At 46.5% G+C, this 25,600-nt stretch overlaps 1 protein-coding gene across 1 annotated transcript in view; it reads left to right on the top strand.

Moving 5' to 3' along the window:
• Window positions 1-8,736, top strand: part of LOC143932993 (nicotinamide N-methyltransferase-like) — a 132,191-nt gene extending 123,455 nt beyond the window's left edge. Inside the window, exons 3-4 of the mRNA XM_077455915.1 lie at window positions 1,628-1,835; window positions 8,313-8,736. Of these exons, the coding sequence (XP_077312041.1) occupies window positions 1,628-1,835; window positions 8,313-8,736 (632 nt within the window). The remainder of the gene's footprint in view (window positions 1-1,627; window positions 1,836-8,312) is intronic.
• The last annotated feature ends 16,864 nt before the right edge of the window (window positions 8,737-25,600 follow it).

The following is a 25,600-nucleotide window of genomic DNA, read 5'->3' as shown; positions in this document are numbered from 1 at the left end:
AGAATGCAGATATGTGCGATTTACAGAATGCGATTTACAGAATGCAGATATGGGCAATTTACAGGTTGCAGAATGCAGATATGTGTGATTTACAGGTTTCGGAATGCAGATATGTGTGATTTACAGGTTGCAGAAAAGGTGCCTGATGTGTTTATACACAAGATAGACATGATTCACCTGCTTTAGTAGAGCCCTGTGTATAATGTGCAGCCTGGTATATGATGTGCAGAGCCCAGTGTATAATGTGCAGCCTGGTATATGATGTGCAGCCTGGTATATGATGTTAATTCCATAAGGGGTGTGGCTTGTGAGAAATGGGAGGGTCCAAATCTGAGGGGGCGTGGTGTTGCGCCCCCTATCCTAAAACTTCACCAGCCGCCACTGCTCAATACACCCAACTAGACTGCATTCTACCACTTGCTTGCGGTGACAGCGACACCTGCAGCCCAGGAGAACTCAGTGCAATCCAGCCAGCCTGGTACTGAAACCAAAGTTTAGCAAAATTAGCCCTAAAACCCAACTGTGGTTTTAGGAATATAAATCTTCAAAACATATAGTGTGTGCTCATCAGGAGCCGGCGCTACAGTTGCATAACCATTCAAGCTGTTCATTTGATTCTCCCACCCACTATACTCTGGAAGTCTCCAGAAAACAGGGGGAAGCAATCAAACTTGCAGCCTGCAGAGCCCAGAACAGACCAAATCAATAACATGCTTCTCTGCTGATTACAGGAGAGCCACAAAACTAAATTTCCCTAACCAAACCTAGTAGCCTGTCTGGGAGGGTGCTACTTTTTTAACCTGGTTATCTTACCAGTAACACGCTTCCTGTCTGTATGTATAGACAAGCAGTGTCGTCACTGTAGGAACGGAAGTTTGTTGGTATTACAGAACATCTATAGAACAAACTGGCATATTTAAAATACCGAAAAAAAAGCAAACGTGAGAAGTATATTGCTAGTCTTTAAATACACTTTAAATAATAGACATGTGCACTGATGAAAAATTTGTTTGTTTACGCTTCGTTAAAAAAACTAATTTGGAACAAAATAAATTGCACATGTTTATTAAATAACTTCCAGAGCTTAGTGAACTGAGCCCTATAAAAGGTAAGTGTGGCATTTTAGGGTGCGTACATTCAAGTGTTAATTGGGCATGCCTTTTTTACATGACGGATTAACTTTAATGCCCTATGCACACTGAATATTTTTTCCCAGTGCACGAGGCTCCGGCAGGGAGAGCACAGGTGCACCATCCAGCCCGGCTGCTGGTAATCTGTCAAATTCTGAGAACTGGGTAGGGCTGGATGGTGCACTCAGCAGTACTTCCATTTAGATCAATGTGTGCCCAGGGACGAATGCTCAGAATGCAGACTACTTGCTTTTCAGGCATTCGTCCTTGGTACATACTGCCCTAAAAGCACATACCACTAGGTGTATCACCTGGCCCCATCCAAATTCAGCAGCTGTCAGACTCTCATAGAGTTTGACAGGCAGCCGGCAGCAGGTTTGGATGGTGTGCCTGTGCCCTCTGTCTATGAAATGCCAGAGCCTCGTGCACCCAAACGGATGAATGGAATTATTTTGATTGCAATGTACATAACACCTGATTCTGCATTATCCCTGCAGGTCACATTAGGGGTAATCTTTTGATTGACATCTCCTTTGGTTCTTACGTCCACCATCTCTATTCTGCATCCAACTTCTTCAAAGAAATGGTTGTACTAAAATCCAATGAGCACTGTATCATGGAAGTGAGCAGATGGCAACATGACCGCACCGGAGCGTATGATTGGAAGCATGCATCATCTTTTATTGTGGGGTTAGAAGGAAAAAGGTGACATGTCTTTTAATGATTCCACACTTGTAGGCTTTATTTTTTAAATCAAACCAAGGCTATTCATTATTATAATATTTCAGGAGAGTTAGGGTTCATTTACATACGAGAACACAAGCTTTTCGATTGGGTTGCTGCGCACAGCTAATTGCAGAAACCCCCGCTGGGGTTCTCACATATATTAGCTGCCAGGGTGCATTCACAAGTGTGAATGCATCCCATACACACGTGGCAAATATCAGGTGTGTAGGCCGGTTCGGTAGAAACCAGAGAATATTCGGCCCGTTTGTCAGTCCGGCTTCAGTTGAAGGGGCATGACCGAAAAAGGTTTGCTGAGTGGCATCCGATCACTGACCGGTGTGTTCTGACATGTGGGGGAGGATGTCCCCCTGTCAGAACACAATAGCTCAGAGGGAAGATCACTGTACTAACATCAGATTGTTAGGCTCGGTTCACACTAGTGCAGGTCATGCATTCCGTGTTTGCTTGGGTCATGGCAGCCCATTCATTTGAATGGGCTGCTGTGCCACATGAAACACACAAAAAAAGTGCATGCACCTTTTTAAAAACTCGGCCGCAGGGAAAATCGCATGGTATTGACCGTGCACTTCTTGCACCTGAGATCGTGCTGCAGGCTGAGATGCATGGGGGCAGGGCCGGATTAAGAGCATCATGTGCTTGGTGCTGAGGATTTTGGTGGGCCTTTTACTGGGCACCCTTCTGCTTTCCAAGAGCCTGTGCTGGCACGCGCCCAAACTCAAAAGTGCGCAGCCACACAGCCATAACACTAGGGAAGCCTGGCATTTGATTTGCCAAGTTTCTGTAAGGGCCGTGCATTGGCTTGCACTCTGAGCTGAAAGAGTGCAGCCGCGCAGGCCTAACACTATGGAAGCCCCAGACTTCTGTACGAGCCCTGCATTGGCATGCCCCAGGCTTCTGTTAGGACTGCTCATGCAGTGTCCATTATCAATCCCACTGCCCTGCCCCGGTGGTGCATGTGGAATGCAGGGCCCGTCAGGAGAGATCTCTTCCCGTTGACCCATTGCTTTCCATGTCCTTTTTGGGTGGCTGGGCCTATATTAAGGTAGGGGCCTGGAGCTGCAGCTCCAATAGTCCCTACTTTAATCCAGCCCTGCATGGGGGTGCCATTCAGAATGAATGGTAGCCCCAAACATCTTGCAAGAGAAGGGTGGTTTGGTTGTGGGAATCCATATAATTCCTGAAACCGGAACCCGCAGGCAGCATTAGTGTGAACCAAGCCTCAGTACAGGATCTTCCCCCAAGCTCCTCAGGTTTTTTTTGTTCAGCTTGCCAGATCAAACGAAAAAAATAAAAATAAAAATACTTATAGTGTGTACCAGGCTTTAGACTCCTTTCACACTGGAGTGTTTTTCAGTCGCTACAGCGCTAAAAATAACACCTGCATAGCGCCTGAAAAAAAAGCAGCTCCATTCACTGTGCTGGCAGGGCGCCAAATTAAGTCCTGCCAGCAGCTTCTTTGGAGCGGTGAAGGAGCGGTGATCATCATAACTAATGATGTGCCTGATAAGGAAACCTGTCAGGGCTTGAGGCAGTGGATAAAAAGTTTTTTTTGTGCCATTTAGACCACTTTCACACTGTGCCGCCCATAGCGTCGGCGGTTAAATGCCGCTATTTTTAGCGGCATTTTACCATCGAATTTGCGGCAAATTTTGGCTACTAGCAGGGCGCTTTTAACCCCCGCTAGCGGCCGAGAAACGGTTAAAACTGCCCGCAATGCGCCGCAATAGCCCAATTGAGTTCTATGGGGAGCAGCGGTGAATGAGCGGTAAACACCACTCCAAAGAAGCTGCGGGCAGGACTTTTCCTGACGCCCTGCCAGCGTACCGCTGCAGTGTGAAAGCCCTTGGGCTTTCACACTGGAGACAATGGAGCAGCTGTTTGAGGGCGGATTGCAGGCCTGCAAAATACCCTTAGTCTGAAAGGGGTCTTAAAACAATGACTAATGCTGACAGTATGCCCAGTGATAATCAGGCTGTTAATTATGTGTGCAGCCATGCTGTGCCTGCTGATGTTGCAGTGCAGCAAAAGTTGCATTTAAAAAATGACATTCCTGCAGAAGAACTACAAGCGTCAGCCAAACCTATTAAACTTCCTGTAGCTGAGTCCAAAATTGTTTACCCCAAAGCTGCTGAAGACTATACAGCACAGCTTCAGGAGACAGCTGGTATTGCAGCAGAAACTGACTATACCTGATGAGAATATGAATGTGTCCAGAACAGGTGTGATGGACAATCGTCCCAGCTCAGTCCAAGCAGTTAATGATAATATACATTGTTACATCAGTGTGGGGCCTTGATATTGATAAGCCTACATTTGCTCAGGTGGTAAGATGTGCTCTTGGTAATGTCCCTAAACCAGGGCTACAGTCAATCGGGGTTTTCCCCCACTAAGTACCCCAGAATTTGGTCTTGAGTCTCTGGCTTCTGCTGGGGGTCTGAGGCAAAATGTAGTTATTCTTAAATGGGAAGGTGGTGCAATCCCTCCCGCACGGCGTGCTTTGGTAGACATGATTTTGGAGATAGGTTTTGGGGCAAATGACCTCTATGCCCTAATACATGTAGCTGGGAGCCAGGAATATACTATTAACTTCACTAGGCCTAAGGGTCTTGACCTGTTCTGGGAGTGATATGAGGCTCAGTGCAGGTCACAACCCTGAATGAGAAGGTCTGGCAACGGCTGCTGTTTCACAAAGGTCATCATGAAAAAGATAACCATTATCTTCACTATGGTGAGCGTTCCTGCTTGGGACCTAGAGGTCAAGGAATTAAGGTGAGGTTTTGACAAAGCCCGATGAAATCCTTGATGAATATAGCATCTGGACTGGGGGTTGGTCAGTAACGGTCAGAATGGCCAGGGATGGCAATGTTGTCTATCACCTGCCCTCCTCAGCTTTTATAGGGAGGGACTATATATAATAGGATGAGTATTTTCTACACTAGTCAGCCAAAACTGTGTCACCGCTGTGGAGAAAAGAGGCATTTTAGCTCCCCCTATTCAGCCTTGATATGTTTATTGTGTCAGGGTCATGTAGCCAAAGACTGTACCAAGATGATAAGGTGCAACCTGCGCCAGTGCCTTAATCACCCCTACAGCTGATGTCCTGAGGCCTAGCACAATATGGAGAAGGAAGTAATAGATGACCTATTGAGGCTGGACAGGTTGTAGGGTGAGGCCCCTGGTCTACCATCCTCCTCTGCAGTGATCGACTCCCCTGGCCCTGTTCAGGACCCCTCTCCAGTTCCTGTGGCCACCCCTCCTGTGTCTGTAAGTATTCTCTCTGTGTCTGAATCTGTGTCCCCCCAGCTTTCTGAACCCGCTCCTCTTGTGTCAGAAACTTCCAAATCTGTGCCCTCTGATTCAGTTATACCTCATGAGTCTTCCCCTCCTAAGTCTGACTTAAAGGAAGCCCCCCCACCAGGAGTGATAAAGAGTACCAAAAAGGGGGCTGCTTCTTCCTCTGTAAAGAAGTCTTTTGTAAAGACTTCAAAGGAAAAAGCAAGAGACGAGAGCATCATTGAATCTGACCTGCAGTACCTGGAGAAGAGAATGAAGGTTGTGAGGCAGAAGAAGTAGTCGGTGAGGACCAAACAGGGACGGGAAGCTCCAATTGTTCTAGGGCCTCCAAGTTAGATATTTCCTCATCTGGGGCTTCTTCGAAGCAAAGTCCAGATTCTGAAATTGAGTTGGAGGAAGCCTCAAGAAAGAGAGAGGCTTCTGGTGATGAGCAGCAGAGGGGAGCTAAGAAGCAATCCACCCAATAACCCAAATGGCAGTCCCCCCTCCGTTTTTGTAAGAGACTAGGCTCACCTCCTTGCCAGATATTTATATGGCCAAGAGAGAGCAGAGGTATGGTCCATCTTACTGGTCACTTGTGACGTTGTTGTTTAAAACCGGCATGGTAACTGTAAGGCAGGTTATTAAGGTGGAGATTTGGAGATGTATGGTCTTAGAAACCCCTGTGGGAGGGCAGGACCTGTGCCTGATTAAGGTTTATGGGCCACACACAAAGTGGGACAGGAAATGCCCCTTTACAAGGATCAAGCCATTTCTTTTCACATCCCAGCAAGTAGTCTTTGGAGGTGATTTTAATACTATGATTAGGTCGAAGGACAGGAAGGGCTTCAAGGACAAGCTGGGATATGATAGCATTTTTTTAAATAGTATAGTTAGCGATGCTGGTCTTGTGGATGTGAACATTAAGCATCTCCCGGATGACACAGGGTTCACCTTTCATTGAGGTAATAGAGTAAGATAGATAGGTTTTTTTTTTTGTTTTGTTTTTAAGGAGACCTCTGCTTTCTCACCCACAGCGGTACAGGCAGTGGAGTTCTCTGATCACTGTATGTTATCTGTGGTCTTGAATGCTTCAGGGCACCTGGAGATTGAATACTACTCTCCTTGAGGAAGAACATGTTAGCCAATCCTTTGAAGAATTCTTTCAGGTGCAGGTGACCATCTTGGACTTTTGTAGCAGCAAGGCTGAGTGGTGGGAGCTGACCAAAAAGCGGATCACTGGATTCTTCAGTGGCCTAGCCAAAAGAAAACAGTTTGATAAAAACATGACTTACCAATGTTTGCGCTGGAAGCTGGATATTCTTTTCAATATGAACGGCATGCCTCTTTGGTTCTGGAGAGGGACTATGGGAAGTACCACTTGCCTGACCCTTACCAGAACTGGAAAAAAGGTGTAGCTGTTCAGATGGTCATTGGCTTTAAGGGTAGTAAAGGTTCCTTGACAAAGTCCAGGTCTGGGATCCTGGAGGTCATGAGGTCCTTTTATGCTGATCTTCTTGGGAGGAAAGAGCTTGACGGAGACAAGATGGAAAGCTTTTTAGTCTCTACTCTAGGTCTAAACAGTGAAGATGTCCTATTGATGAATTTGACAGAGAAGAGCACAGTTGAAGAGGTGATAAGGGCAATTGAACAGCTTGCCATCAAAAAGTCACCTGGACCAGGTGGCTTGAGGGCTCAGTTTTACAAAGCCTTTAAAGAGGAAATAAACGCTGGTGGGTTTTACTTCCTCTTTATTTCTCTGCAAAGGTAAAGCATAATGGGCTACTATGCATCGCGGGCCCTCTATGTTCCTTTCCTCTCCAGGCTGGGTTATGCTAAGTGGGTGTACGGAGCATTCAATACTGGTGGGGTTTTTTGTTTGGATACACATTTTTTTTAGTTAGCCTAGTAATCCGTTATTTCACCTGGAACGCAAGGTTTCAGGTCACCACTGGGCATAAAATCCTTCCAGTTCAGGTGGTGGTGCATGACATTTTGCCCACATTATATGGTGGGGAAGATTTGGGTACTTAAGAGAGACAAACAAGGTCGGGGGGCTAGGTTGAAGGCGTGGAGGGGTTTCAAGCCTCCCTGACTGCCAGGAGTCTCTTTCAGGGGTGTGGATGTCTGTCTCTTATCACCTTAGATTTTTTCATTTATGATTCATTTTTTAAAAATGGCTGCATAAATACACACGCATAAATATGCACATCTGCTGCTTTATGTAAATATTTTTTTAGTGGACTATAGTTAGTTAGTTATATATATAAATTATAGTTTAGTTTTTTTTTTTGTGGACTATATATATATATATATTGTATATATTCTGAACATGGATGTGTATTTGTTTGATTTCTGTTGAAGTATTGTACTATGGTTTTTTTTTTTTTTTACTTTTATAAAATGTGTTGCTTGATTCTTTTCAATAAAAGATCAGCAGAGCAGAGTCCTCCAGCAGTAGAGTCTTTTAGGAGAGGAGAGTTATGCCGCGTACACACGAGCGGACTTTCCGGCAGAAAAGGTCAGACAGAATCATTTCATTGGATGTTCTGATCGTGTGTGGGCTTCATCTGACTTTTTTATTCAAAAATTCTGACGGACCTAGAAATAGAATATTTTTTAAATCTTTCCAACGGAATCAATTCCTATCAGGAAAACTGTTCATCTGTATACTGGTCCAACGGACCAAATACGACGCAAGGGCAGCTATTGGCTACTAGCTATTGAACTTCCTTTTCTAGTCTCGGCGTATGTCATCGTGTTTGAAACGAACGGACTTTGGTGTGATCGTGTGTAGGCAAGTCCGTTTGGTCGGAATTCTGACGGAAAGTCCGGTCGTGTGTATGCGGCATAAGAGGAAAGAGCAGGGTCCTCCAGCAGTGTTGAGTATTTAAGGGGAGAAGAGTTAAATAGAGGAATGAGCAGAGTCCTCCAGCAGTGCAGAGTATTTCAGGAAAAGAGATCTAGATAGAGGAATAGCAGAGTCCTTCTGTGGTGCAGAGTATTTTCAGCAGAGAAGAGCGCTAATCTTATGGGCAGTAGGGACCTTTCATATAATTTTATAGACAGGCTTTCTTTTATGAAGACTGTGCTACATTAATTACAAACATAGTTGCAATATACTGGAATCTCTCCCTGTAATGCCCGTATTTTGTTTTTTAGGGACCAACATGAGGACATAGAAATGCGTCTAAAGTCGTGCATCAAGCAGGTTTTGAAATGCAACTTTGAACAGGAAAACATAATCTCCCCGATGGTGTTGCCGCTCGCTGACTGCGTTTTCAGTGCTTTGCTACTGGATGTTATCAGTAAAAATGAAGATGAATATATGAGGAACCTGGAAAAGATCATAAAGCTACTAAAGCCCCAAAGGCAGCTGATACTGTTTGGGTTATTAGATACAACTTACATAACTGTAGGAGGGCACCGATTGCATTTTTTAAAATATGATGAGAGCTTTGTAAAAAATGCCTTTAATAAGCTGGGGTTAGTCATTGATTACTGTGCAGTGCAGAGGAGACGCAATGTGAGCGATCTCATTGATCATGGAGCTATTATATTCGTCGTAGCTCACAAGAGGGAGTAGCTGACTCAATTCATCTCGCTGTGTTACAACCTATCCGCAGGCAACAAGAGAAATAATCAGCGGTGGTAAGGAAGCGCTGCAACTGTGCTAAAGTCAGGAATATTAGTTTGCATTAATCTCCGTTTAAAATACCTATCCAGCAACCATTGTGTTAATGAATGTTGTAATTTTAACAAAGACTGTTTAAAATTTAAATATGCATTCACCTTTCTTGGATCAATTTTGTACATCCATTGGGCCAGGTTCTCATATGTGTGGCCGTGGTTCACAGCATGGGGTCTGCTGCATTTCTGTTCACTGGTTCAGGTATGATTTAGGTCTGAGTTTTTGCCTGAATTTGCACCTGAATCAGGCCCAAATACACTCAGGACCCTTTTGGAATGCAGACCTTGTGCTCATCAGACCTGTGTGAGCCGGTCACATTCATGCGCATTGGATGTGGAGAAACTCGCATTCCAATTTGCACATATGTGAACCCGGCCTTAAAGTATAAGTTCACCTTAAAAAAAAGCACACTATGCTGTCCCATATGGGTAAAGCAGCCCAGTATGCTAATCCTATCTACCAGCCAGAGCTTTCTGTTTCAACAATGACGTCTACAATCACATATATAAGAAGCTTCTTCAAATGCTCTGCAGCCAGTGCTGACTCCATTATTGCAGTAACAAAGCAGCAGTTGGGAACAGCGCCCCCTAGGGTCATGGGAGGGACTGATATCTTACTCTTGTGAGATGTGTAGTGCGGACTGCACAGTCTGTCTCCTATGATTAGTTCAGTGGCTAAAACAGGAGAGAATATAAACTGCGCATGTACCTCCCAAAAGAATAATACAGCGCTCCCTCCAATGACACTTGGGGGGGGGGGGGGGCAGGTCCCAATGGGTGATGCACTTTTTTGTAAAGCTGAACTTACACTTTAAGTATGAAACTCATTTATTTATCTAACTATATATAGCCAATGATTACTGGAGCTGTAGAGCCGTCTTGATCAGGACTATGGATTAAGATGATTTAAAAATGTAGCATCAGATTCAATATATGAATGATACATGTTGTATAATCCCATATACGTATAAGTATCTAATAATAAAAAAAAAAAAATCACATTATCTGATTTAATGTATACAAATTACTAGCAGTTTATAATGAAATATTAATAATAGCAACATACAATTAATTGAATAAATGTGTGTACAAATAAATCTGTGACTTTTTGAATTACAATAGTATAACCAATACATGACTTTGTTAATTATTTGTATTAACTAATTATACATGCACATTACAAGAGATGAGCAGGATATTCCAGTAAAATTGTTTGTTTGTTTTTCTGTTTCCAAAATATTGCCAAATCTGGCACTGTCAGTTTTGCTCATTAAGCTTTATGGGTGAAAGTTGCTTGGAAATAAAAGGTCTAATAATTTTTTTTTTTTTTGCTACTATTTAGGACAGCCAAAGCAGGCGAAAAAGCCTAAATATAACTGTTCTTAAAATAATTTACCTTACCTTAATAATTTGCTAAATTTACCTAGGCTCTCATAGCCCAGACACTATTGGCGCTAACATCTCTCCCCTGCAGCAGCCACTCACTAATTTCATGAAAATCTCCCTACTACAGCAAAGCAAAGTCCTACCTAGATGGCAACCCCCCCACAGAGACACAGTGCAGACCAAGTTATGTTACATAGTTATTAGTCATTAGTAAGGTTGTTCATTCAATAGAAGAAGAAAAAACAAATAGAAAGACTTTCATATGCTAAATTCTATACCCCCCACATTCATCCAGATGAAGCAAAAATAAACAAACAAGGCATGGTCCAATTTGCTACTGCAGGGAAGAAAAAAACTCCTTCCTGATCTCCCAGAAGGCAATGGGATATCCCTTGGATCAACATTCTTATGCCCCATACACACGAGAGGATTTTCCATCAGAAAAATCTTGGATGGTTTTTCCAACAGAATTCCGCTCAAGCTTGGCTTGCATATACACAGTCACACAAAAGTTCGCTGAACTTTCAACCATTAAGAACGTGGTGACATACAACACTATGAGGAGCCATGAAAATGAAGTCCAACGCTTCAGAGCATGCGTCAAATTGTTTCTGAGCGGGTGTAGGAATTTTGCACGTCGGAATTGCTACAGACAATCGGAATTTCCGATCGGAACTTTTTCCGACCGAAAAATTGAAAACCTGCTCTCAATCTTATGCTGGTTGGAATTTGGCCAGCAAAAGTCCAATGGAGCATACACACAGTCGCATTTTCTGACCAAAAGCTCTCATCGGTCTTTTGCTGGCTGAATTTCCGATTGTCTGTACGCGGCATTAGAGCATTTAGCACTTTTTTAAAACAATCTATTGAGCATTTCTTGAGGGAGTCTATTCCACATTTTCACCGCTCTAACTGTGAGGAAGCCTTTCCGTATGTGGAGTTTAAATCTCTTTTCCTCTAGATGTAAATATTACCCCCTTGTCCTTGGTAATGAGCTTAAAGTGAACCATGCACCAGGTTCACTTTATGGACCATTTATTAACTGCCTCTTCTCAAGAAAGAATACATTCAGCTCATCTAATCTTTTCCTCGTAGTTGAGCTCCTCCACATGGTGACTCAATATTGGATAAAAGATCCTTTACCTTCTTCCTGCCTCTTTTTTTTTTGCCACAACTTATTCAGATCCTCTTTAAATTACTCTTCATGCATAAGTTACAGGCCATGCCAAGACACCCTGGGATCTGTAGTTCCTATCATTGACTGATGAGTGACTGCACAATGGAAGCACATGCATTCTGATGAGTAGGTGGAGGGCAGGTGGACTGAAGGGAGCCCAACCCTTCTTAAATATACAGGTACACACTGAGCACCCAGAAAATCGCACAATCTCTTTCCTGGGGAAAGAGATTTGGAGGGGTGGGGGGAATGATTTATGCTGGAATGGGGGATTTTGGGGGAAGAAGATTAGTGCTGGGGGCAGAGGCGTAACTAGAACCTTCAGGGCCCTGGCACAAGAAACCATGAAAAGCACCCAGACCTCCGGCCTTGGCCATTCCTTCTGAGCCCAGAGCCCATCCCACTGATCCCACAACCCAGGGCTCGAGTCCTGTGGGAACGGCATCCCTGCACTATTTTCACAGCGGGAACGCCGTTCCCTTTGCAGAACTCGAGCCGCCCGAATGAGCTGTATGCAGAGTAGTGCAGGAAGCGTTTGGCTGTAGTATGTTCTCCCTCACTTCACACAGCACTGTTCGCTCCCCGGCAGCCCCTCCTCTCTTCTCGTCTATGGTCTATCCCAGATGATGTCACAAGCCAATAGGGATAGACGAGAAGAGAGGAGGGGCCGCCGGGGAGCGAACAGTGCTGTGTGAAGTGAGGGAGAACTTACTACAGCCAAACGCTTCCTGTGCTACTCTGCATACTGGCTAGTAAGATGACAATGTGCCCCATGCCCAAATGTGCCTCCTGATGTCCTATGTGCCCCACTGTGCCCCATTATGTGCCCTGATGTGCCCCATGCCGTAATTTGCCCCCTGCCCTGATGTCCTATGTGCCCCACTGTGGCCCATTATGTGCCCTGATGTGCCCCATGCTGTAATGTGCCCCCTGCCCTGATGTCCTATGTGCCCCACTGTGCCCCATTATGTGCCCTGATGTGCCCCATGCCATAATGTGCCCCCTGCCCTGATGTCCTATGTGCCCCACTGTGCCCCATGGCGTAATGTGCCCCCTGCCCTGATGTCCTATGTGCCCCTTTATGTGCCCTGATGTGCCCCATGCCGTAATGTGCCCCCTGCCCTGATGTCCCATGTGCCCCACAGTTCCCCATAATGTGCCCTGTGCCCCGTGCCCTGATGTGCCATGTGGCCTGATGTGCCCTTATGTGCTATGTGCCCTGATGTGCTATGTGCCCCATAATGTGCCCTGATGTGCCATAATGTGCTCTGATGTGCTATGTGACCCATAATGTGCCCTGATGTGCCCTAAAATGGGCCATAATGTTCCCTGATGTGCCCCATGCCCCCATGTGCCAACGTTTCCCCATGCCCTGATGTGTCATGTGGCCTGATGTGCCCCATGCTCCGATGTGCCCCGTGCCCTTATGTGCTATGTGCCCCATAATATGCCCTGATGTGCCCTAAAATGGGCCATAATGTTCCCTGATGTGCCCCATGCCCTGATGTGCCCTGATGTGCCATGTTGCCTGATGTGCCCCGCACCCTTATGTGTTATGTGCCCTGATGTGCTATGTGCCCCATAATGTGCCATGATGTGCCATAATGTGCCATGATGTGCCATAATGTGCCAACATTTCCCCCATACCCTGATGTGCCATGTGGCCTGATCTTCCCCATGCCCTGATGTGCCCCATGCCCTTATGTGCTATGTGCCCTGATGTGCTATGTGCCCCATAATGTGCCCTGATGTGCTATGTACCCCAATGTGCCACATAATGTGCCCTGATGTGCCCCATGCCCTCATGTGCTATGTGCCCCATGCCCTGATGTGCCCCGTGCCCCATAATGTGCCCTGATGTGCCATAATGTGCCCAGTGCCCTGATGTGCCATGTGGCCTGATGTGTCCCATGCCCTGATATGCCCCATGCCCTGATGTGCCCCGATGTCCTTTTTTTTTTTTTTTGTGCGGGAATGGATCTTGGGTGGGAGTTCCCACACTTTTTTCCCCAGGACTTGACCCCTGCCACAACCCTTTACGGTCCTGCATCAGATCCCTTTGCTGGTGAACAGCAACTTTGATGTGATTTCAGGGTTCTAAACTGGACTGAGGTCTAAGCTTTTTGGCCATTCCAAGACATTCAGAGCCTTGATTTTTAACTCCTCTGGTGTAGCTTTGTTATCATGCTTTTGTCTTGCTGGACGTTCAACCTTCCCAATTGTCTTTTGTAGTGCTTTTTGTTTGACTCCATCTATCTTGCCTTTAATTCTGACCATTTTCCCAGTCCCTGTCAATGAAAGCATCTCCAAAATATGAGTTCCAGTTCACATCATTCCACTGTATAAGAGCAGAGAGAAGTCCTAAAAGAAAAAGTGGGTAGCCATCTATATCTTCTGGTCTATAATTGTTTTATGCTTGGGGGAGCAAAAGTCTGTTTTTTTCCCTTTTTCCCTTTCAGAGGCTGTAAGATATTCCATGTGTTTAATTTTGTTAGCTTGCCATATCAATAAGGTGGAAGGAAATTCCTGGGAGAGAGGGTCGGGACACAGGTTCTAGCTGCATTCAACAAATGGGTCACAAGTGATTTTTTTATATCTCTCTTTCGGAAGAGGTGGAGTACATAAGTTTGTCAGCTCAGAACCCAAGTCAAGGCAATCAACTTAGTAATGATCGCTTTTACCTGTATCCAGAAAATACCAAGTTTACTACATGCCCAGAATTTGTGCACAAGATGTGCCTTGCCCTTCAGCAGCTTTGCAATGCCAGCAAAATTCCAGATTGTGGAAAAAATGCATGTGGAACAGGTGGCACTTTGTACCATCTGGTTAGTAACTTGTACATGAACCTGCTAGCTATATAAGAAATTACATACATTTTAATTCAAAACCATAATGATATAACATGCAAAAATTTTCGAAGAAATTAATATTTATCCAAATCTCTGTAAATATAGAATCTAATGAATGATCTGACACTAAGATGTGCCTAAAATAGAAGTAAAAGGAATAAGAAAAATATAAGCTTTAGGATTTGTTCCTGTAATTTCCCTGGTATGGAAATACTGGAAAAATCTTTAAGACGCAAATGCAGACAATAAAAAAAAACATCAACTGTTAAGGCTATCCACTAAACTTTACAATTATCCTAATATTATAAAGTTTAGTCATTTTACCCTTTTATTTAAAACATGTGTAGCGCCCTGCTCCTGATGGGCAGACGCTATTATTTTTTTTCAAATTTAGTTGTCTGAAGCTGTAGTTTGGCTCAGACTAATTCTCTCTAAAAGTTCTGGTTTCTGTACTAGTCCGGCTGAGTTGCACTGGTTCCCACTTAACCGTAGGTGTTGCTGTCACTGCCGGTAAGTGTGGAAAAGCAGCAGGCTGGATGCATTGAATACCATCTCTTGCTCGGAGATAGCTCAGTGGGTGTGGTTTCCCTGCTGTGCATTCTGGGAGAGGGTATTTAACCAGTTGCCGACCGCCGCACGACGATGTACGTCGATAGCATGGCACGGGCAGGCATATTGGCGTACATGTACGTCCCTTGCCTCCCGCGGGTCGGGGGCCCGATCGGGCCCCCGCCCGGTGCCTGCGGCGGTCGGTATTCGTGCGGGAGCGATCCCGGACGAGGGGACGGCCATTCGTTCATGGCCACCCCCTCGCGATCGCTCCCGACGAATAGGAATCCCCCGTGACATCACTTCCTCTCCTGTAATGTAAACACAGGAGAGGAAGTGATGTATTCTCTCCTCCGTGTCGGTATTTTTCGTTCCGACACGGAGGAGAGCGGATCGGTGAGTTGCACCAACACTCTACACACACAGTAGAACATGCCAGGCACACTCACACCCCCCCTTTACCCCCCGATCACCCCCCCAATTACCCCTGCCCCCCAGTCACAGTGACACCAATGTCATTTTTTTTTTTTTTTTTGCATTGGTGTCATTTGTGACTGTAATAACTGTTAGGGCAGTTAGAGTTAGCCCCCTTTAGTTCTAATGTACCCCCCTAACCCCCCCAATAAAGGTTTAACCCCGTGATCACCCCCCGTCGCCAGTGTCACTAAGGCTGGGTTCACATTGCAGCGGTTTATGAGAACGAATGTGATTCGCACCGCACTGCAGTGCAAATCACATCCGATCTCTGTGCGATTCGAGTTCAGCCATTCGCCGCACCCGCCGCACCCGCCGCACCCACCGCAAATTCGCACGGGACCCTTTTTTTGGCCCGCAGCAGAATCGGATCGCATGGGTGTTCACACCATGCGATCCGAGTTTGCAGATCGCACTGCGATATGCGAACTGATCTGGGGGTGTCAGTAACATTTCACTGACACTCCCAGCAGTTCGCATAGGGCAGTGTGAACTGCCGCCGGGAGGCATGCGATGCGGGAACCCGCCGCGGATTTGCGGCGTTTCCGCATCGCTCCAGTGTGAACCCAGCCTAATAAGCGATCATTTTTCTGATCGCCGTATTAGTGTCACAGGTGACGCTAGTTAGGCAGGTAGGTATTTAGGTTCGCCGCAGCTTTTTATAGCGCCAGGGACCCCCATATACTACCGCATAAAGCCCCCTGATTGCCCCCTAGTTAACCCTTTCACCAGTGATCACCATATAACTGTTACAGGTGACGCTGGTTGGTTAGTTATTTTTTATAGTTTCAGGGCACCCGCCATTTATTACCTAATAAAGGTTTAACCCCCTGATCACCCGGCGGGTGTCATTTGTGACTAATAACTGTTAGGGCAGTTAGGGTTAGCCCCCTTTAGTTCTAAGGTACCCCCCTAACCCCCCCAATAAAGGTTTAACCCCGTGATCACCCCCCGTCGCCAGTGTCACTAAGGCTGGGTTCACATTGCAGCGGTTTATGAGAACGGATGTGATTCGCACCGCACTGCAGTGCAAATCACATCCGATCTCTGTGCGATTCGAGTTCAGCCATTCGCCGCACCCGCCGCACCCGCCACACCCGCCGCACCCGCCGCAAATTCGCACGGGACCCTTTTTTTGGCCCGCAGCAGAATCGGATCGCATGGGTGTTCACACCATGCGATCCGAGTTTGCAGATCGCACTGCGATATGCGAACTGATCTGGGGGTGTCAGTAACATTTCACTGACACTCCCAGCAGTTCGCATAGGGCAGTGTGAACTGCCGCCGGGAGGCATGCGATGCGGGAACCCGCCGCGCATTCGTGGCGTTCCCGCATCGCTCCAGTGTGAACCCAGCCTAATAAGCGATCGTTTTTCTGATCGCTGTATTAGTGTCACAGGTGACGCTAGTTAGGCAGGTAGGTATTTAGGTTCGCCGCAGCTTTTTATAGCGCCAGGGACCCCCATATACTACCGCATAAAGCCCCCTGATTGCCCCCTAGTTAACCCTTTCACCAGTGATCACCATATAACTGTTACAGGTGACGCTGGTTGGTTAGTTATTTTTTTATAGTTTCAGGGCACCCGCCATTTATTACCTAGTCTCACTAGTGTACCCCTAAATTTAGGGGTGTCTACTTTCCAAAATGGGGTCATTTGGGGGGGTTTGTGCCATCTTGGCATTTTATGGCCTTCAAAACTGTAACGCCCTTAGAAAGCCTGAAGGCGGTGCTTGGTTTTCGGGGCCCCGTACGCGGCTAGGCTCCCAAAAAGTCCCACATATGTGGTATCCCCGTACTCAGGAGAAGCAGCAGAATTTATTTTGGGGTGTCATTTCACATATGCCCATGGCATGCGTGAGCAATATATCATTTAGTGACAACTTTGTGAAAAAAAAAAAAAAAAAAAAAAAGTTTGTAATTTTCCCGCAACTTGTGGCAAAATATAAAATATTCCATGGACTCAACATGCCTCTCAGCAAATAGCTTGGGGTGTCTACTTTCTAAAATGGGGTCATTTGTGGGGGTTTTGTGCCATCTTGGCATTTTATGGCCTTCAAAACTGTAATAGGTAGTGAGAAGTGAACTCAAAAATTTACGCCCTTAGAAAGCCTGAAGGCGGTGCTTGGTTTTCGGGGCCCCGTACGCGGCTAGGCTCCCAAAAAGTCCCACATATGTGGTATCCCCGTACTCAGGAGAAGCAGCAGAATTTATTTTGGGGTGTCATTTCACATATGCCCATGGCATGTGTGAGCAATATATCATTTAGTGACAACTTTGTGAAAAAAAAAAAAAAAAAAAAAAAGTTTGTAATTTTCCCGCAACTTGTGGCAAAATATAAAATATTCCATGAACTCAACATGCCTCTCAGCAAATAGCTTGGGGTGTCTACTTTCTAAAATGGGGTCATTTGTGGGGGTTTTGTGCCATCTTGGCATTTTATGGCCTTCAAAACTGTAATAGGTAGTGAGAAGTGAACTCAAAAATGTACGCCCTTAGAAAGCCTGAAGGCGGTGCTTGGTTTTCGGGGCCCCGTACGCGGCTAGGCTCCCAAAAAGTCCCACATATGTGGTATCCCCGTACTCAGGAGAAGCAGCAGAATTTATTTTGGGGTGTTATTTCACATACGCCCATAGCATGTGTGAGCAATATATCATTTAGTGACAACTTTGTGTAAAAAAAAAAAAAATTTTTTTTTTTGTCATTATTCAATCGCTTGAGGCAAAAAAATAAAATATTCAATGGGCTCAACATGCCTCTTATCAATTTCCTTAGGGGGTCTACTTTCCAAAATGGGGTCATTTGGGGGGGTTTTGTACTGCCCTGCCATTTTAGCACCTCAAGAAATGAGATAGGCAGTCGTAAACTAAAAGCTGCGTAAATTGCAGAAAACGTACCTTAGTTTGTAGATGTGACAACTTTTGCGCAAACCAATAAATATACAATTATTGACTTTTTTTTTACCAAAGACATGTGGCTGAATACATTTTGGCCTAAATGTATGACTAAAATTGAGTTTATTGGATTTTTCTAATAACAAAAAGTAGAAAATATCATTTTTTTTCAAAATTTGCGGTCTTTTTACGTTTATATCGCAAAAAATAAAAATCGCAGAGGCAATCAAATACCATCAAAAGAAAGCTCTATTTGTGGGAAGAAAAGGACGCAAATTTTGTTTGGGTACAACATTGCATGACCGCGCAATTACCAGTTAAAGCAGCGCAGTGCCAAAGTGTAAAAAGACCTCTGGTCATTTACCAGCAAAATGGTCCGGTCTGAAAGTGGTTAAGGTAAGGACACCATTTTTGTAGGTCTTTTTCCGGGTTCCTTTCTGGGGGTCCGCTATCCCAACCTCATGGCCCTCCTGGCCTGGGGTCTGTGTTGCATGTCCCTGCGCCTCGGGGCCGGCTGGCCCAAGGCTTTGCAACTGAGAGTGTAGGCCCAGAAATGTCTTGGGGCCTACTGATCCAGGGGTGGTCCTGTGCTGTCTCGCCTGCGGAGAGAAGCCAAGAAAACTGGAGGATCCAGAGGAGGACTTCTCAGTTGGCGGACCGAGCGCAGGGCTGGTGTCTCTGGATGAGCCTGGAAACTCAGTTGGAGAAAGCAACCCGGATCAATATCCATACAGTATCACCGGGTCGGCTGAAAGAATCTGGTACTGTATGGTAGTTCTTCTAAAACTCTCAAGATTTCTAAGTTCAATTGACAAGTCTGTGGCAGAGACTTTGTTGAGCATCTCATCAGCTGCTACCCTGTTTCCTCGAAAAAAAGACCTAGCATGATTGTCTGTGATGGTTGCAATATAAGCCCTACCTCCCAAATAATCTGTAGTTAAAGTCCTTGTAGGTCTTATTTTCAAGGTAGCGCTTATATTGCAGGCATCACCGACAATCAGGCTAGGTCTTATTTTTGGGGAAAAAGGGTAGGTCAAGTAAGAGGGACCTATCCGATGGTTGCTGGATCTAGTCTGTGGAGCCTTTTGTTCTCTGGATCTGACTAATACCTCTAACCCACAATTACTAGGTGCCTGAACTCCCCTTTATCCTCTAACCTTCTATTGAAGGACTGTGTGTCTTCTTTTTCTGTTTTTGTGTTATCCCTAAATAAACCTTCAAAAAGGACTAAGTGTCGGATTCATCATTTGGGCTACTTTCCAACGGGACCCCCTAAGACGAAGAGGCGAGCAGGTGAGGTAATGGTAAGCCCAAACAAAACCAGCAGCTCCTTCAGGGGTAAGTGCTACACATGCAGTCCATGTTATAGGTAATCCTAGCTCCTTCTTCATCTCCAGCTACCTCTAGGATTTGTAGACACAACTGTTATTTTTTGACCACCCTCTGAAGACTCTGGGTGTCCTAGCTCACCATAAACCTTCACTTTTAATAGATTTTTTAAAAGTATTTCAAAGTACAATTTTTTCTACGCACAAATTAGTAATATAAAGAAACATGCGAATATGATAAATGTACAATTTTTTGTGCTCGCTATACACTTTCAATCAAAATGTGCAGTTTCAATTCAACCCAAGAGTTAAAGCGTTAAACTGTGATGCAGTAGCGGTTTGGAAGAATGCAGTTCGGCAGCCATTCTGGGTAAAGAAGGCTCCCAGAACTCATTGCTTAGCTTGACAGCCCTCCCTTCACCTTCGCTCTGGCCTCATCGGATGTAGTTTAGTCTGGCCTGGTCTAACACAGCACAGCATGTCTCTCTCTTATACCCTCTCAGGTGGCAAGCCTCTCACCAGCTGACCTGCTCCTTCCTGGGCTTTTCATTTCATCTCTCATCCCTCCTCTTTGCTGGTACCTATGGGCATTGTAATTGCAAACCCAGCTTTACTGTACAGTATGTCCAGTCATCCTTCAGGACTACATTTCCCAGATTGCTCTGGGCACTTGCATTAATCTAAATATGGCTGCCACTGCCACCCCCTATTCAGGCGCCCGGCCCATTTTCGGGCGCCGGATGCCTGAATTACAGCCGCAGGGTATTTTGATCAGCACCTGATTAGAGCCATAGGCTATAATAGGCGTCAAAATAGGTAAACAGCGAGCGATATGCTTATCGCTCGCAGTTGACTCAGCTGTGTTAGAAAAGCAAATGGCCTGATGGAAGAACCTATATATTTGGGTGAGGTCCGGTCCTCATTGTTCTGTGCCTCCTGGACCACTGTCTGGGTAGATGTGTGTCGTACGCTAGGCTGGAGATAGGGCCTATCCTGGAGGCATCTAGCTGCCAGGCTGTGTGAGGGCCTATACAGAAGTGACAAGGCAGTGCAGGGTTGGGATCGTGGCTTGCAGTCCAACCGAAGATCTGCCGGCCGGAGAACCTGTCGTGGTCAGAGGTAGAAGGAAAGTTGTCGCCACTAAGGTACCAACCACCTTTTCCAGGGACCAAATGAATACCATCTCTTGCTCGGAGATAGCTCAGTGGGTGTGGTTTCCCTGCTGTGCATTCTGGGAGAGGGTATTTAAGGTAAGGACACCATTTTTGTAGGTCTTTTTCCGGGTTCCTTTCTGGGGGTCCGCTATCCCAACCTCATGGCCCTCCTGGCCTGGGGTCTGTGTTGCATGTCCCTGCGCCTCGGGGCCGGCTGGCCCAAGGCTTTGCAACTGAGAGTGTAGGCCCAGAAATGTCTTGGGGCCTACTGATCCAGGGGTGGTCCTGTGCTGTCTCGCCTGCGGAGAGAAGCCAAGAAAACTGGAGGATCCAGAGGAGGACTTCTCAGTTGGAGGACCGAGCGCAGGGCTGGTGTCTCTGGATGAGCCTGGAAACTCAGTTGGAGAAAGCAACCCGGATCAATATCCATACAGTATCACCGGGTCGGCTGAAAGAATCTGGTACTGTATGGTAGTTCTTCTAAAACTCTCAAGATTTCTAAGTTCAATTGACAAGTCTGTGGCAGAGACTTTGTTGAGCATCTCATCAGCTGCTACCCTGTTTCCTCGAAAAAAAGACCTAGCATGATTGTCTGTGATGGTTGCAATATAAGCCCTACCTCCCAAATAATCTGTAGTTAAAGTCCTTGTAGGTCTTATTTTCAAGGTAGCGCTTATATTGCAGGCATCACCGACAATCACGCTAGGTCTTATTCAGAGGCGGCTCTAGGCTTTGTGAGGCCTTAGGCGAAACTTACACATGAGGCCCCGCTCACGCCCATAATGGGAAAAAAAATTCAAGCAAAAAAAATGGCTGCAAAAAGATGCACAGATATAGCACACAGTTCATCAGCACTACTTCCAAGGCACCCTCCTCACCCATCAGACATATGCAGCCAATAAAACATCTGGGACCCAAGAAGGTGGCAACCCACCCCTCTAAGAATTTCCCGTGTCTTGGGAAAATGGGGAGGGGGTGGCACTGAATCTTTCCATATCCACAGAGGAAGTAGAGTGGGGGGATCCCAGCACAGCGCAGGGGGAGAGAGAGAGGGGGGTTGGTGAGAGAGAGGGAGGGAAAGGGACAGAGAGAGAGGGGGGAGGGAGAAAGGGGGGAGGGAGAGAGAAACGGGAGGATAGAGAGAGAAAAAGGGGGGGAGAGGGGGAGCAAGAAATTGTGAGCGATGGGGGGAGAGAGAGAGAGAGAAACGGAGGGTGTGAGGGAGCGAGAGGGGGAGCAAGAGATTGTGAGTGAGAGGGAGAGAGAGGTGAGCAAGAGGGGGTGAAAGAGAGGGGTACAGAAAGGGTGTGCAAAAGGGGGAGAGAGAGAGAGGGTGAGCGGAGAGGAGGGGGGAGAAAGAGGTGGAGAGAGAGGGAGAGGGCAGGAGGAAGGAGAGGAGGGGGGAGAGAGAGAGAGAGAGGGGGGAGATGGAGAGAGGGAGTGAGGGAAAGGGGGTAGGTGAGAAAGAGGGAGTGAGGGAAAGGGGGTGAGAGAGATCTCTAGCCCCGTTCATGTCTGCAGCCCCTCCTGTGTCCCATGTCCCAGTCTGTGAGAGCACGGGGGGGCAAAGAACAGGGAGAACCAGGAGTGTGCTGGGGGGCGGAGAGTGCTGAGAAAGGTGGAGAGCACAGGAGCTGCAGCGGCTGCATGAAGAATATGGAAAATCAATTCCACTATGTTCAGTCTCCCCACCGCTCCTTCTATTCAGGCACACAGGGAGGCTGCACGGGCGCTCACCTTCTCTCCGGTCAGCCAGGCAGCATAAGAGCTCCTTTCTCTTCACACTCCTGGGACAACAAAGCTGGATAGTTTCAGTGACCCCCGGCCCCGACTGCAGCTGAACCAAATAGGAAGCAGGTGCGGAGAGGTCGGGTGAATGGCGCAGGCTGAAGGAGTAGCTCAGCTGCGGGTCCCAAATGGATATGCCTCCCGCATGCCTTGGAGCCGGGTGCTGTCATCCAACTGCTGCCGCCACCTAGAGGCCTCTACTGTCCTGCTCCCTGCATTTGCTACCACCGGACCAGGAAGCTCCGTGATGAGACGTTGACATCAGTGTTTGATCAAAGGCAAATTAGGCTGCCGCGAGGCCCCTGTGAGTGCGGGGCCTTAGGCGATCGCCTAATTTACCTAATTAGAGAGCCGCCTCTGGTCTTATTTTTGGGGAAAAAGGGTAGGTCAAGTAAGAGGGACCTATCCGATGGTTGCTGGATCTAGTCTGTGGAGCCTTTTGTTCTCTGGATCTGACTAATACCTCTAACCCACAATTACTAGGTGCCTGAACTCCCCTTTATCCTCTAACCTTCTATTGAAGGACTGTGTGTCTTCTTTTTCTGTTTTTGTGTTATCCCTAAATAAACCTTCAAAAAGGACTAAGGCCGCGTACACACGGGCGGACTGTTCGCCCAACTTTGTCCGCTGAACAGTGTTTGGGCGGACAGTCCGCTCGTGTGTGGGCTTTCAGCGGACAGTTTCAGCGGACAGTTGGACGGACAAGGTTTTTCGGAATTTCCGAAAAACTGTCCGCTGAAACCTTGTTTCAGCGAACAGCCCGCTCGTGTGTAGGCTTGTTCGTCAAACAAAGTTGCGCGCATGCTCAGAAAGGATTTTCACGCTGAAAGCTATAATGCAGTGTATAGGACGTCGTATTTTTCGTCCCGTCGTACGTGCCGTTCACGTCATCGCGCATGGTTTCAGCAAACTGTTCGTTCGTCGTGTGTGGCCATGTCCGTCCATGCTAATTTTGAGCGGACTGTTTGCCGAAACTGTTGGACGGACAAAGTTGGGCGAACAGTCCGCCCGTGTGTACGCGGCCTAAGTGTCGGATTCATCATTTGGGCTACTTTCCAACGGGACCCCCTAAGACGAAGAGGCGAGCAGGTGAGGTAATGGTGAGCCCAAACAAAACCAGCAGCTCCTTCAGGGGTAAGTGCTACACATGCAGTCCATGTTATAGGTAATCCTAGCTCCTTCTTCATCTCCAGCTACCCCTAGGATTTGTAGAAACAACTGTTATTTTTTGACCACCCTCTGAAGACTCTGGGTGTCCTAGCTCACCATAAACCTTCACTTTTAATAGATTTTTTAAAAGTATTTCAAAGTACAATTTTTTCTACGCACAAATTAGTAATATAAAGAAACATGCGAATATGATAAATGTACAATTTTTTGTGCTCGCTATACACTTTCAATCCAAATGTGCAGTTTCAATTCAACCCAAGAGTTAAAGCGTTAAACTGTGATGCAGTAGCGGTTTGGAAGAATGCAGTCGGCAGCCATTCTGGGTAAAGAAGGCTCCCAGAACTCATTGCTTAGCTTGACAGCCCTCCCTTCATCTTCGCTCTGGCCTCATCGGATGTAGTTTAGTCTGGCCTGGTCTAACACAGCACAGCATGTCTCTCTCTTATACCCTCTCAGGTGGCAAGCCTCTCACCAGCTGACCTGCTCCTTCCTTCGGCTTTTCATTTCATCTCTCATCCCTCCTCTTTGCTGGTACCTATGGGCATTGTAATTGCAAACCCAGCTTTACTGTACAGTATGTCCAGTCATCCTTCAGGACTACATTTCCCAGATTGCTCTGGGCACTTGCATTAATCTAAATATGGCTGCCACTGCCACCCCCTATTCAGGCGCCCGGCCCATTTTCGGGCGCTGGATGCCTGAATTACAGCCGCAGGGTATTTTGATCAGCACCTGATTAGAGCCATAGGCTATAATAGGCGTCAAAATAGGTAAACAGCGAGCGATATGCTTATCGCTCGCAGTTGACTCAGCTGTGTTAGAAAAGCAAATGGCCTGATGGAAGAACCTATATATTTGGGTGAGGTCCGGTCCTCATTGTTCTGTGCCTCCTGGACCACTGTCTGGGTAGATGTGTGTCGTACGCTAGGCCGGAGATAGGGCCTATCCTGGAGGCATCCAGCTGCCAGGCTGTGTGAGGGCCTATAGAGAAGTGACAAGGTAGTGCAGGGTTGGGATCGTGGCTTGCAGTCCAACCGAAGATCTGCCGGCCGGAGAACCTGTCGTGGTCAGAGGTAGAAGGAAAGTTGTCGCCACTAAGGTACCAACCACCTTTTCCAGGGACCAAAGTAAGTAACTGAAGCAAGCACCAGAGCAGTATTCTCACTGAATGGACAAAGTAGAGAATCTGGAAACTTCAGGCTGTGATCATGTCAGGGACCCAACCAGCGTAAATGATGCGTGCAGAGCAGCCTTGTGAGTCAAGTCAGGGACTGAGCTGGTCAGCAGGGGTGAAGCTTGAGAGGTATCTGGATTACCAAGCTAGGGACCCAGCAGGGAAGCGTGGGTGACGCTTGAGGGAGAAGCGCCCACAAAAGCCTTAAGGAGCTCATTGGATTCAGAATCAGTGAATCAGAGGCCAGTGAGAGACTAGGAGCTCAAGGGGCTGAAGAACTATGAGTAGTAGTTTTAGTGAAGCTGAGTGAATTTTTGAACTTTGTGTTAGGAACTGTTAAGTACTGTTGCCATAGGACATATCAATCCTGCACGTGCAGAAATTGTGCCTTGCTGGGGCCTTTCCCTGTATGGCTGTCCTCCTATTGAAGTCTCTGAGTCTGATTTGAAATTGTAACCACTTAAGGGTGTCCTGGCCCTAACCCTCTTTCCCTTCAAAATATAAAAGCACTGTTAAAATAAATAAAACCTCTTTTGCATCCAAGAAGTGTCTGGCGCCCAATGACTTTCACCGTCTTTGCACCCACTATGCCTCACAAACACAACCCACTACATATGGAAGGATGTCAGCTGTCTTTGGCCTTGAAGGTCCTCATTAGGCTGGAAGAGGTTAAAGACCTTGCTACAAACATAGCATAACTGAATACTAACATTTATATCATATAATACCAGGGGTGGTTGATCCAGGGAATGATCGATGGAACATCTGATTGCCTTCAGGGATCAGAAGGGAATTTATTTTTTCTCCATTGGAGAAAAT

The sequence above is a fragment of the Lithobates pipiens genome, unplaced genomic scaffold, assembly GCF_037356315.1.
Source record: "Lithobates pipiens isolate NorthernLeopardFrog02 unplaced genomic scaffold, aLitPip1_a1.2 Scaffold_27, whole genome shotgun sequence".
In the NCBI taxonomy this organism is placed as follows: Eukaryota; Metazoa; Chordata; class Amphibia; order Anura; family Ranidae; genus Lithobates; species Lithobates pipiens.
This window is presented reverse-complemented; position numbering and strand designations above follow the sequence as displayed.